The sequence below is a fragment of the Eufriesea mexicana genome, unplaced genomic scaffold, assembly GCF_001483705.2.
Source record: "Eufriesea mexicana isolate 0111107269 unplaced genomic scaffold, ASM148370v2 scaffold2338, whole genome shotgun sequence".
Classification (NCBI taxonomy): domain Eukaryota; kingdom Metazoa; phylum Arthropoda; class Insecta; order Hymenoptera; family Apidae; genus Eufriesea; species Eufriesea mexicana.
In genome coordinates this window covers 479,447-493,835 of record NW_016910416.1, presented here as the reverse complement: position 1 = coordinate 493,835, position 14,389 = coordinate 479,447, and the positions used below count along the sequence as shown (strand labels likewise).

The window sequence follows — 14,389 nt, the reverse complement described above, 5'->3', positions numbered from 1 at the left end:
CTGCGTGTCACCTACGCGGTAACTTATTGTCAGTCACGCGATTTGTCAGTCATGAAGGCATGCTGCAAACTTTCGAGATAAATTTTTCGTGAGATACATATAACGAAATGACAATGAAGCTTTTGCCTTAATAAATAAAATAATAACATGAGATTAATTTATGGGATTAAGAAAATAATTTTTATTCAGTTGAGTAAGACGACAAATTTAAAATTTAATTTCTAAATGAAATTCTTTTATAATCTTCTACAGAAAGAAATTATATTATTATGTATAATTTAATACACTAATGATGATACAATATTAATGTAAATATACTATTTTGTAATAATGTATGTATTGTTTTGAATTCTTTTATTAACTTTCATAATAACTGATATAATTGTTTAATCATAGATTTGGAAGTTATTACACAATTATTAAATAATTCATTCAATTTATATAATAATATTTACATAGATTCAAATATAGAAATAAAGAAGAAAATATGAAACAGTAATAATCTTAGCATACTCATATACACTAATAATTAGTGAGTTTAAGCAATGAATAGTGACTTATATGATAATGATAGATCGCATATTCGAAGAATTATTTTTACAGTATTAAAATGTTAAACTATTGCAATAGGAAGGAATTAGATGCTTCTAAATCCAATTAAAGCTTTTGTGAACCCTTTTTTAATTATATTAGTGTAAATTATTTGTCTTTCATAAAAGTCGTTAAATATCAACTAGGAATCACTCTCATTTTAAATCAAAAATTGAATAACATATGAATTATTAAAGTACAGTACTTACAAAATTATCAATGTACTTCTAATATGACAATATAATTAAAAAAATATGTTCAAGGTTAACGATAAAATATTTATTAAATTAAGTACGTAGGAGATTATGTAAATGATTTAGCAAGAATTAGCGTTTCATTATCAAATGTAATCTTCTCATATCACAGGAATTCCCGCTACTTTAAATTATATATCACTCGACACAAACCGAGGTGGTTCCCCGAAACTCACCCCTTATCCTAATTGGGCACAGAATAAAGCTGGAGCCTGTGGTAGCGCCATTACTACTGCTTATAGGTATGTATTGTACACAAAACTTCGTAGTATAACTACACACATTCTTCACGTATCTTAATTGAATAATATATATATGTATATTATTAATAATATTATTAATAATAGTTTTGCATAAGAAATACAATCTTCTGTTCAGTTGCACAATCCTTTTAGCTATATTTTATATGCATGTATATATTAAATAAAGAAATACTGTTTTAAAAATACGATTTACCCAAATATTTTTAAATCATTTTTCTCATTTGAATGACCTATATTAACGTTATTGAACTCACAAAATTAATAAAAGAAATTTATATTTCATTTTATTATATATTTAACATATCTTTAGAACTGTAATAAGGAACAATATTTAGTAACTAAACTTTCCTACCTGTTCAAATAAAATTTCATTACTTATGTTCCATATTTAATGCTATCATGTATTTTTAATGTCACCAAGAATGTCAGTAAATATTTGATATTTTTGTACAAAGTAACAGTAAGCAACATGAAACAGTTTAATTATAAAAGAGAAAACAGTATCCAGTTAACCAATTAGATATGAAACGTGATATTTTCTTTCTTATTTCTCGCAACTAAATAGACCTAACAGAAGAACTAGATACACCATAAACGCTGACATGATTAATTACATTTCTTTCATAACCAACAATTGAATGTAAACAATCGTTGTGTTAATTTCCTACAAATCAAAATAACGAGCTTTGATTATACGAAAAGGAGGGAAAGGTGAATTATATGATACTGTAGAATCGATTAGACCTTAATCTATTGACTGTGATCTCCTATCCCATAAGCATTTTTCATAAAAACCTTTGATTCTGGTTGAACAACCTATTTATCTATTGCTAACGAAGTATCAAACCTGTGAGAATATTCTCTTGCCTTTTCTCGTGGAATATATTTAAAATAATGAAAAGATTTTCTGGTTTGTGTAAATAGACAAGTTCTCACGATTTTATATATATCATGTTGTCAAATATTATGATTCATTGAGTAAAAATATATTTCTTGGATTAGAAAATTATTTTAGATTAGAAAACAATTATTAATAATTAACAATTACTAATCTATATGAATTATTTAGATTAGAAAAAATGTTTCTAAGGTCTTGTAGTGTAATTTTAAATACTGATTATTTTAATTAGATAAGCAGTTGCGTCATTATAGTTGTATGATATAATGATATATGATAATGATTAAAAATTGGAATTTATCTTTTAGAGTATTTTGCTCGATTAAGTTCGACATTTTCGGTTTGTTCCATTTCGTCTAGTTTTAGCATTATATAAAATATATTTGTTCCTTTTTAAAACTTCATTTATTGTAGATATATTATAACGATGTAGATCCAAAAATATCGAACTGTAGGTAACTCAAAAAATCCTTTTGGGATTTAAAATGAGGGGTCTACAAATGGAAACAAAATATTCAATACAATATAAATCGTTGAAGTAAAATCTAAACTTATATCTAAAAGTTTATAAAACAAAATTTATACATTTTTATGATAAATTTCATGTAATATAATTTTATCTAAAAAACAGAAATTAGTCTACAAAGGATTTAATATTATTATGTACAAATAAATAAAATTCTTTATAATTTGGCGGGAAATTTTATATGGGAAGCATTTACACGTTTAAAAATAATTTCGTAGGAAGGTACTGTTCGTTATCAATGAATAAAAAATTTAATGTTATTATTCCTATTACAGAATACACGCAGATGTTTGCGACAGACTTTGGGTGTTGGATACTGGTACAATAGGTACTGGTAACACAACGGTACAAGCATGTCCATACACCCTGAATGTTTTTGATTTAACGACGGATAAAATTGTAAGGCAATACAGATTGAGAACTGAAGATATAAATATGGTATGTATAGCTGTGTAATATAAAATTACATGAAATCGAAGACTTATGGTTTATTATATGAAGTAAACTTCTATATGAGTATTTATACAATATCATTTTACTTTAATTTTTGCTTAGAATTAAAATTATGGAATATTATCCTTCTCCTGTTTCCTAATTTTTGTATTTTAAAATTATTTCTTTTCACTTTTCCATTTTCAATATGATATTTGTAATATCATTGGTAATTTTAGTTAGCTTATCATTATAAACTAAAATTAAATTAAGACGACATTTAGAAAATTTGTATATAAAAATTTTAAGAAACTTTAGAATTATAATTAACTTTCTCAAAAGGTCTGACGGACTAAAACTTGAATAGAAGTCAAACTGGTATTAGCACATAAATATCCACTTTCTCTCTTATTTTGTAACAAGATACATGTTATCAATGAATTCTAATAATGAAGGGTTATTTGAAAAAAGAAAATTTCTCTGATTTTTAGAACCAGTCGAGGCCATAAAGAAATTAATTGCTTTTTGGACAATATTACATATATAATGGTGTTCAGTTATATAATTTAGTAGAAAAGCTACATAATGTACAATATTCATATTTGCACATATTTTTTATGAAATTTCAATTACTCTGCAATAATACAAATATTTATTAACTAAATCAGTATTATTTATCAAAATCAATCGTTCCGTGTAGTTCCTTAAATGAAAATTATGCAATGTTAAGTAAAATATAAGAACTCATATACTTGGTCACAGAGTTTGCACATTGTAAAACTTCACTTAATAAATTAACGGATCTTCGATTTCTTGATATTAAATTATTTATTTTACACGATTTGCGATATATAATTTTATACTAACTTTCTTCTATTATACATTTGAAATATATGATTGAAATGAAATATAATATTCGTGAGTAACTATTTATTACATAATCAGGCGTTGGTATCCTGCTTTAAAAACGAGTTTTAAAAATGTCAAAGCTGTATGTTTATTAATTGGAGAAGTCGATTCCTGTAAATGTTTTCATTGGCATAATTAAAAAAAATGATTCATATTTATAAATATTAAGAAATGGAGTTGTGAAAATCAACGTTCTTTTATTTTACAACACTAATTACTTATCCTAGCCTAGTAGATTGCAATTATGTAACTGTGTGTAAAATGACGTAGGGTTGTATATCAAAATAATCTACATTACACAACAAAACTATTTTCGTTTAAGAAAAATGACTATCATTCTCAAAATTAAATATTAGAATATATATTATTAAAGAATATTTATAATATTTATTAAAAATATTCGAAACACATTACTCATTCATTGCACAGCTATTACTATTTCAAACAGTTCCATATGCACGTGAATTATGTACATGGGTGCACACAGCGTGAAAGAAATGTTTTTCCCTAATATCAGATGGTATTTTCAGTTCTTCTATTCTGGAATGTAACACGTTGTATAACGCAATTAAAATTCTTCATCCAGAACACCTTCATTGCCAACATCGCTGTCGATTTGGGAAAAGGTGGCTGCGACGACGCTTTCGCCTACATGTCTGACGAATTAGGCTACGGGCTGATAGTATACTCATGGGAACAAAATAAATCCTGGCGACTCACACACAGCTATTTCATGCCTGATCCATTGGCCGGAGATTATAATATCGGTGGTCTGAATTTCCAATGGGGCGAGGAAGGGATTTTTGGCATGAGTTTGTCACCAATCGCCTCGAACGGATTTAGGACTCTGTTTTTCCATCCTCTCAGCAGCAGAAGAGAATTCGCGGTTTCGACGAAGATTCTACGCGACGAAACTTTGTCGCAAAATAGCTATCACGAATTTCAGGTGACAATTTTAATATTAATTACTATAACAAGTAGTACAGTAATTGAATGAAGGTGAAGAATATTACGATAGTAGTATAATAGAAGTATTATATTATCTCTGCTGCTTGATTTATTATTTAATATTGGTTTAATCATATAAAATTGTTCCGTGAGGTATTATACGAAAATTATTAATTCTTTCTATTCGAGAAGAGACTTTTACCAAATAGAAAAATTATTAAATATTAAAATTAAATAATTATATATGTTCGTAAATTTATATATGGTTATTTTTCTCATTTAATTGCAAAAATACAATCGATTTTATAATAGTAACTAGTTTTGAGTAACTAATTCTTAACAGCGAAAATTTTTCAAGTGCAAAGATTAATTTATTTTTGATATCAAAAATTTTTTTAAATTATGTATTTCAATACTAGCTTCAATAGTAGAAATTTATTTAAAATATTTAAAATCATATTTTAAATAACATTTAATATTTCAATATTATTATTATTCGCTTTTTCATTAAATTTATTATAGTTATTATCGACCTATTATAAATTATACGATGATTAAATGATTAAAATACTATATTTAATAATATTTAGATCATTTAAATTTTAATAATTTCAAAGATATTTTTAACACTGTAATAAAAATACACATTCTAATAATAATTTCAAATATCAACGTATTACTGAATAAAAGTATACATGACTTCAATTAAAGCTTTAGAGTCGATTGAAATTTTCTAATTTTGTTACTGCTTCGTACTCCAAGCATTGTACTCAAAATATTACAATAATATTTTATAAAAAGATAAATTATTTCTATCTCAAATATCGATAGGTTCTTCCGGAAAGAGGACAACTTGGACACTGCACTTCTGCCATTATGGATGAAAATGGGATGCAATTTTTCAATTTAATTGATCAAAACGCAGTAGGTTGTTGGAACTCCGTCTTACCATATTCACCTGAAAATCATGCAGTGCTTGTCAGACATGACGAAGCTATGATATTCCCAGCAGATGTTAAGGTGAAGGAAGCATTTCATTTAATAACAATATTCAATTTCATATTCCAATTTAATTTTATCTTTCATCGATCTTAATAACTTTATTTCTCTGGTAAAATTATGAATTATAATTCCTATTGACAATTTTGGTAAGTGAATAACAGCAATATATGTTATCCGTAATATGCGAATATTTCCAGAGTTTATCCAGATAGTATATAGGAAATGAACATTTACTTGTTCATTTGAGACTCTATCTAAATGCTACTATGAATTTGGTAAATCTAATTAAAAGTATCAAATCATTCAATTTACTTTATTTCATAGATTTTTATTAATATTCAATACTTCGATGAATTTCGTATTTATATATTTATGAGTTTGAGTTTTAAATTCGATTTAATGTTTCTGAATCTATTTAGGATACCCAAGACTTCAAATTCGCTATGAAAACAATCTATATTAAAAAATTCATATTATTTTCATTGTTTTATTCTTCCATATTTTATTATTTCATTATTATTTCTCTTATCTTTCCTATTATTGTTTTTGTTATGGTCTAATGTACAGGCAATACCAAAAAATGTTTTATCAAAATTCTTTCTGCTACACAGCCATAAATGGCAAATAAATGCGCGTCACTTTAGATTAATATAGAGGTAATATTTTGTATTTTGTAGTATTCGACTGCAAATAGTATTAATGTCAGTTTTAATTAAAACTAAATAGTTATTTATTGAATTAACTATTTATTTCATAAAATACCATTTATTGAAATTAATTGTTCATTAATACATTTATAGATTGTCTTTTTTCGACGACACAAAGTAAAATAGTAAAATTTTATGATTTCTAGGTGAATCGTGGTATGTTATGGATTATATCAGACAAAATGCCAGTGTTCTTGCTGTCAACTCTGAACTATACCGACGTGAACTTTAGAATATTAACAGTGTCAGTTCGAGATGCGATTGCAGGTACTGTTTGCGATAGCTCGCCGTGGGGATTCGCTGGAAATTCCCTTTGGTGGGAATCATGAAACATATCTGAGACACTATCGAAGAAACATCAATCTAGATATATTATGATAGAAGCTAATTATCTTAATTCTCATTCACTTTGTTAAGACAAGAATCGTTACAGAACAATATAAAGAAATAAAGAAAAATATTAGCTAGATATTATTTTACCTTACTTATTATTCATTATACTTCCTTATTTAACACGTTAAGTGCCACTTCGGTCCCCAGGGACCGGCGCTAGACTTTCCGTTCGGGTCCGGCCGGTCCTCAGGAATTGGTTCAGACTAGGACCCAAAGGTACTAATTTTTGGTGTTAAATTCTTCGCCATCTTTGGACCTAACGTTTGGGAATTCCTGTTATAATAATTGGTACAGTATCTCCGAGTTTTATGAACATACAACTTCGCCTGCTGTCTGTGACCCATTTGATGGCCGAGTCTGGGCCTGAACGGAACGGCAAGCAAAACGGGCTGGGCACTTAACGTGTTAAATAAAAAGAAAAACCTAGAGGTGATTCATATATATGTAGGCTTTGATAGTGAGTGCAAGAGAACACTTGGGGTATTTGGAATGCATGTGAAAGGACAAGTGACCTCGTGCAAGAATTGTATGGATGGGATGTTTATAAGTGATCGAGAAAGAAAGCCTGCGTGTGAAAGAAGAGAGACTGCTAGGGTCAAGTAAGGATGCAAGGGCTGTCTCGAGACAGTCTTTTACGAATTTTTTAGCGAGAGTTGACGTGAGAGTGTCGGTCGGTAATCATAAGTTGGTAATTATAAATCAGTTATAAGTTTAGTCTTTTAGTTTATACTTTACTCCTAGTCTCATTAAGCTCGTAATAAATATATATTTTAGAATATAATAATATCTCTTATTCTTTATATTTACCAATCAAACAGTATCCCTGCATACATTTGCTATGAAATTATCTAAAAAATCTACATTTGCAGAAAGAAGATCCCCTACAAATTTCATATTGAAATCAAAATTCGTATCTTATAATGATTCATAAAAATGTTTAATAAAAATGTTCAATTAACTTTACTGTGTTCAATTATTTTACTGTTTAAACAGAGTGTACCTAATTAACAATTGTTTGCCATCATTCATACAAAAATCTTTAATTTAAATGAAACCAAATTATAGTTTATTCATCAAATTATTGTTAATTATTAATCGTAATGAAATGAATCATAATGATACCTTATATCATATATTACAGGTACACGCATAATTTAATATTCATTAAAAATTTTCCAATCCAGAATTGACAATTGTCAGTCTTCATACCAATTTACGTTTTCTTAAGTTGCATAAAAATGGTACATCCAGAACAATCAAATTAATATTTTTTACAAGATACTACATATATTTAATTTAACAACATAAAATGAGCAAAAATTTCCAATCCTCTCGACTTTTTATATTTCTGTTATTTTATACAAAAATTTTTAACTGAAGACAGTCATAGTAATACTATACATCAAATACAACACATATCCAAACTTAACAATATAAAATTCGGGACAAGCACAGGTTTTTAATTCTTGCAGCATTTTACATTTTCGTAATTTAGAAACTTTCGAAACTTTACATCAGATACTACGCGTATTAAAATTAAACAACAATCAAGTTTTTAATAAGCAAAAATTCACGATTCTTGTACCATTTTACATTTTCGTAACTTAGAAATTTGTACAACCTTGCATCAGATACCACGCTTATTAAAATTCAACCGCAATAAAGTTCTTAATAGTTAAAAGTTAATAATTCCGGTAGTATTTTACGTTTACGTAACTTGGAAAATGTTTTTGTAACCTTTCATCAGATACCACGCTTATTACAATTCAACCGCAATAAAGTTCTCAATAATTAAAAATTGGTAATTCCTGTAGTATTTTACGTTTACGTAATTTACAGAGAAATTTATAATCGGAAACGAACAGAATACTATCTTGCGTTAAATACCTCACATACCCAAACACGTTCATTCGAAACTTGCAGTGAAGGAAACGACCGAGGCGTCGAGTGGTAGCATAATTGCCAACAGAACAATTCCAATTACGCGAGATCACATACCGTAACTCATTCCTCGTATTCTATGGATGCTCGAATGTACCTGTCGTGGTTACAACGATAGCTTTCTCTAATAATCTCGAGTCTCCATTGCTTTTTGCAATGAACGGTTTCAGGAAAGAATCTCAACTCTCGCTTTCGAAGGTGTATCACGTAGTCTCTAACCTGAAGGAAAAACCACGACAGTAATTATTGTTCATTTATAGCTGCAGTACGGTTAAACGATCCATTCATCGCCTTTAATAGAATACCTTTCCAAAACCTAAGTTACTGTGAAATGAGATAACGAAGGTGCATTCCCTTTCTTGTGTATTATCCAACTGCAAAGATGTTTCTGAGAAATCAAGTGTGCTTCCTCCTATCCATTCATCAATACATGAAAGTTAAACATGAGATAAATAAGGTACCGTAGAGAAATCCACGAGTTGTTTCTTCTCTTCGGCATTTCAGGTATTTGAATAGATTTGTTCTCTGCTGAACGCGGAAACTATCGACTTGTAACATATATCTGAATAGAATAAACGTTTCTCGAATAACTTCATAACAGTATATTTTGGAGAAAAGTAACAGAAATGATATGATTGTAATTCAATCAAATTTGGTTTTATAGGGGAAGGTTAGTACAGTCACCATAGCTATTTGTTGATTCTTGACTGTTTTACGTGGGGCATATGAAGTCTCCTTATTATAGAGTGTTATATTATAGATCCATTAGTTGGAAATTCAAGAAATTTGAATACTTTAAATTGTGTAATGACGCAATAGCTATTAAGTTGTAATATGTTCCAAGATACTGCACTATGAAATAAAATACTGTATAATATAGTATAACACGTAATTAAAATATCTCAGCAAAATATTTTGCTTTGAAAAATATTATTCAATGCTGTTGCCAAAAATATCGAGAAAAATTTTCTTTCTAATGTTTTAGTTAATGTAACAAAAGACGATATTTGTTATTCCTTCATCCTCTGATAAGATTTGGATTCAGCAAACGAAAATGTATTAAAAAAATTTGACATTCTTAAACAATGTTTTTTCGTACTTGTGTCATAAAAAAAGAACTATAAACTACAGTTAATTCATTTCCATAATATTAAAGAGGGGATACTTTATATGAATACGTAAAAAAAATTTTAGATATTATATTGCAACGTTCTGAAGAAATTAGCAATAATTAATATATAAGAATAATCATGTAACTAAATTACACAGAAATTTATCTCTTTTGAAACAACAGTAGTCATTTCTTCCTTTTGCATGGAATAAAATATAAATAGTAAAACGTTTGTAAAAATACTTACAAATAATGAATACAGGTATCCTAGCTTTTTATTTAATCATTTAAGCATAGTTTGCAGACAGGCGTAATGTTCTTTTCAATTCATTTTGTTGAAATGCTATGGTTCACGACTCTGATACGATCAAGTCTAATTTGCGAAACATGTAGAACAGGTTTACGCGATGCGTGTACAACACAACGTAAGTACTGCACGTAAATCGTCAGAGGGAATTGTCAGGCAGCCTTTTTACCTTAGTTCATGCATAGTGATTTTAGTGATATTTTCTAATTAATTGGAAAATATAACACAACCTCAGATTTAGTAAACTCTAACAATTTTTAAGTTTGAAGTTATATTTTCTATTCTTAAAAACCAAATATTTTTATCCTATTGTTAGAAAGAAATTTTTAAATTAATCAAAATTACAGAAAATAGCATAATCCAAAATATAATAAATTTTGTCATTTTCTATGTTCGAAACTGTAATTCACGTTTTTAACGAATGGAAACGTTTGCAAAATGGATTAATTAGTTATAAAGAAGAATTTAAACATATATTTAACAAATTGCATCACTTTTTGTGTTTAAGAGTTTACTTCATGTTCTTCGAAAGCAGTTGATACAGCCTCGAATTTGACGAACTCTTGTCATTTTTCATATTTGAAGCTATATTTTATGCTCTCGAAGGAGGCAAATTCTCTCCCTTCAATCATCAAATTATATGTCTTATATTAACTTTTCAAGGACGATGCGATGTATGATTCCTCACTTCCTTCCACGTGGTCGGTATTTTGCATAATGTCGGTTTTCTGAGTGAATCAAGATTAAATCGAGCTTTCGTATATCTTTTTCAAATATACTTAATTCACGAAATTAGTTAACAATATTTTTTCTTAGTTTAGTTCGATACATTCTGAAACATTTTTCTAGACAGAGACAGACATCACGAAAGCCTATAAAACCTACGTGATTTAACAGCCAAAAGGATACAGAATCTTTAATTATTAAAATAATCAATTTTGGTGATTTTCATTTGAATAAATCACGTTTAATACAAAAGGAAAGTAATTCTTCTATTACAAGAAAATTCCATTATATAGTCACTTCTATCTGTCTATTAATTCAAGTACAGGAGTCTCCATATACATATCAAATTGTCTTTCAATATAATCAATTAAAGATCATTCACAATAAAAAAATCACATCCTATTTTGGGACCTTTCGTCTAACGTTTACACCTAAACCATGAAGGACACGTGGATTGAATTGAATTAGCAAAAATACAGTAAGTAAAAAGAATTTGAAGAAAGGTGACATGTAGGCCAAGGTTCATTTAGTTAACCCTTTATGGGCCGAATATTTATCTTGACTTTAACAAAATTTATGTAACGTAAACTGAGCAAGTATCAACTCAAAATTACAGATTAACAATTAATTCAGCAGTTTCAAGAATTTTATTGTATCGAATACATATTACAATTTTGAAGTAACGACTTACAACGTTCGTACTTGTGTGCAAAGATATTGTACAAGACGTGCACGCCATCTTGTTGAAATAAGTCTCATTATTTAATAAAATATAGATGTTAATATGTGACATGAAAGTTACATAGGCTCAGAAAGTGTCAATTTTTCCATTTTCTGCGGCGTGAAAACAGTGATCGAATTGGCGTGGAATCGGCCAGCCCTATGGAGCCAGATGGCCCGACTCAGCCCATTAGTTTGGGCCTTGTTTCCGATAATTTGAAGGCGACCGACCGTTCTGCTCTCTGATATATGATCGGATATCGCTTTCTCCCTCCTCTGAAAATTATCCGTTTCACGCCCCCACTCATAAAATATGGCCACGCGTCTCCCTCGTGTCTCGCACTAAAAAGCCCCTAGAACTATCTCTAACACTTTTTGTTCTATGATTTTCGTTAAGTGTTACATAGGATAATAGCAATCTATTTAGTTGAACCAGTTTTTCGTACGTCCATTGTTCAGGTTAGTCAGACAGAAATGAACTGTATTCCTAACCTTGCGCGCTACACTAGCGCCACTACGAATATATTAATAATCTACGAATTAAACTGTTTAGTCCAGGTTAGGTTTGAATTAGTTCCAAATTATCTTTCATTTGGGTCTCTTTTCAGTGATAAAAATTAAGGAATGAGTGAGGTTACTGTTTAAGCAAATTAAGAGACACTTGTAATTTGTTTGTTTTCGAAATTTGTTGTAAATGTGTGTCAGAATTATTGGACGATATAATGACAAAATGTTAAAAATAAGTATTCGTTTTATTTTGTAAGGTTCAATTCAGAATTTTATTAATCGTTTACTGATAATCAGTTTTCTACTTTATCGATATATATATATATATTACGCCAGAGTGTAGTTTGAAAGAAAAATAAATTTTTGAAGTTAAGATTGTTGATTTATCGAATACTTGTTATACTCGGTGCAGAAAACAGTGTCAAATCATAGATTAAGAAAACTAAAAATGATAAATAACTCTGAACGAAATTCCAAATGAAATATTAGTTATAAAGGAGTATAAATCAGAATGCATACAGGATAATTTAAAATTTATGAAATAATGACTTTTTACATACACTAGGGGTTACAGATTTATACATTTTTTATCCAGAAATTGATTTTCAACTAAAGCATTCCTAACGTTTCCCGGCGGCCTATGAAAACATAACCTATAAGTGAAGATAGAAGACATCCGCTGCAAGAGGGTTCAATTCTTTGTGGGCTATAAAAAAATAAAAATAGAATAACAAATTATATAATGACCACTATAAATAACAAACCGAAGAAAATCTTATAACGCAAAAATGTCAATAATAATGATGAAGATAGTAGAATTATTGTTTATTACGTACACACAGTATTCGACTAAATAAATTAAAATATCGTATCAATTATATGGTAAAAATCGTAAAAACTTGGTTTTTAAGCTGTTCATAAAACTACATAAATAAATATTAATACATGAAATAGTTAAGATCATATTCTTTCATTAAAAAACAGAAAAAATCAGCTTATTTGGAAACCTACTATTTAACCATAAACAGCACGAATTTCACATTTCACGATAAAAAATTCATTCACGCAATTATTCCAGTTTTAAACACATATTATAATTGTATAATGAAACGTCTGCGGCCAAGTTTCGTTCAATATATCTTCTTAGTTTCACTTTTAAATTACACGTCCTCAGTCTGTCGGGGTAAACGAAAAAAGGTCAGAAGTAAGTACAAGGTACGCACATGAAACAATTATTTTGTATACGACGATTATATTGACTCACGTATAACGAGGACAAAACGTGCCGCCGCTTTATCTCTCGTGAATAAAAATTAAGAAGAGATCGTATATCATCAAAGATCGGATCGAATCGTATGCATAGATCTTGTACGCAGTCGTCGCCTAAGGGCAAAGAAATTACTTGGAAAGTTATCGGTGGCCCCGCGAGATTAAGAAAAAGATTCACGCCCTGAATGCTAATTTTGGAGATCGATAGATCGCAGATCGCGATACTTCTCGCCTTTAACTGGCGATTAGAGGGCAAGACGAGATACATCGAAGATCGGTGGCCCCGATACGACACTGTTTTCAATTTGGAAAACAGACCTTTCGCCGTATGTATGTTCCCTTGATCGTGATAAAGCGAAACCTTAATGAGCTCCAGAGCTGTCTCGTTAACGTTCAGACCATGTGCATCCTCTGACCAAACATATAGATCAAATCTGTAACTTTGTTGAACTTAGGTTAGCATCATTTTAGCTGTTGTTTATAGATCACTTTAATCACTATTATTTCAATAGAATATTAACATTGGTAACAATTCCATCTGGATAGTTTAGTAATGTTTAGTAAAAGAGCTTAGGAAAATTGGTCAATTTCTTCCTTTTATTTACAGAAAAACCAATATTATGTGAATATCCGTCATAAAAATGATCTATAATATGAACAGTATATTTACAATTATAATACAGTAGAACCACAATTATCTCAATTAATTAGGCGACACAGGTGTTCAGATGAAAGGGTTTTCGAATAATAAAATATTTTAATAGAAGAGGATTTTGAATTTTATTTTTATACGTTTCAAGACACAAGAATATAAATGTGTACGATAATCGTGATAACAAATAATAAATTTAAATCTAATTTATTTGAAAATGTATTGATCTCAAA

At 28.9% G+C, this 14,389-nt stretch overlaps 1 protein-coding gene across 1 annotated transcript in view; it reads left to right on the top strand.

Annotated features, from left to right (window-relative positions):
- Y-y (yellow-y) overlaps window positions 1-6,859 on the top strand; it is a 10,234-nt gene extending 3,375 nt beyond the window's left edge. Inside the window, exons 2-6 of the mRNA XM_017903474.1 lie at window positions 958-1,087; window positions 2,808-2,970; window positions 4,460-4,819; window positions 5,653-5,841; window positions 6,677-6,859. Coding sequence (XP_017758963.1) covers window positions 958-1,087; window positions 2,808-2,970; window positions 4,460-4,819; window positions 5,653-5,841; window positions 6,677-6,859 — 1,025 coding nt within the window. The remainder of the gene's footprint in view (window positions 1-957; window positions 1,088-2,807; window positions 2,971-4,459; window positions 4,820-5,652; window positions 5,842-6,676) is intronic.
- The last annotated feature ends 7,530 nt before the right edge of the window (window positions 6,860-14,389 follow it).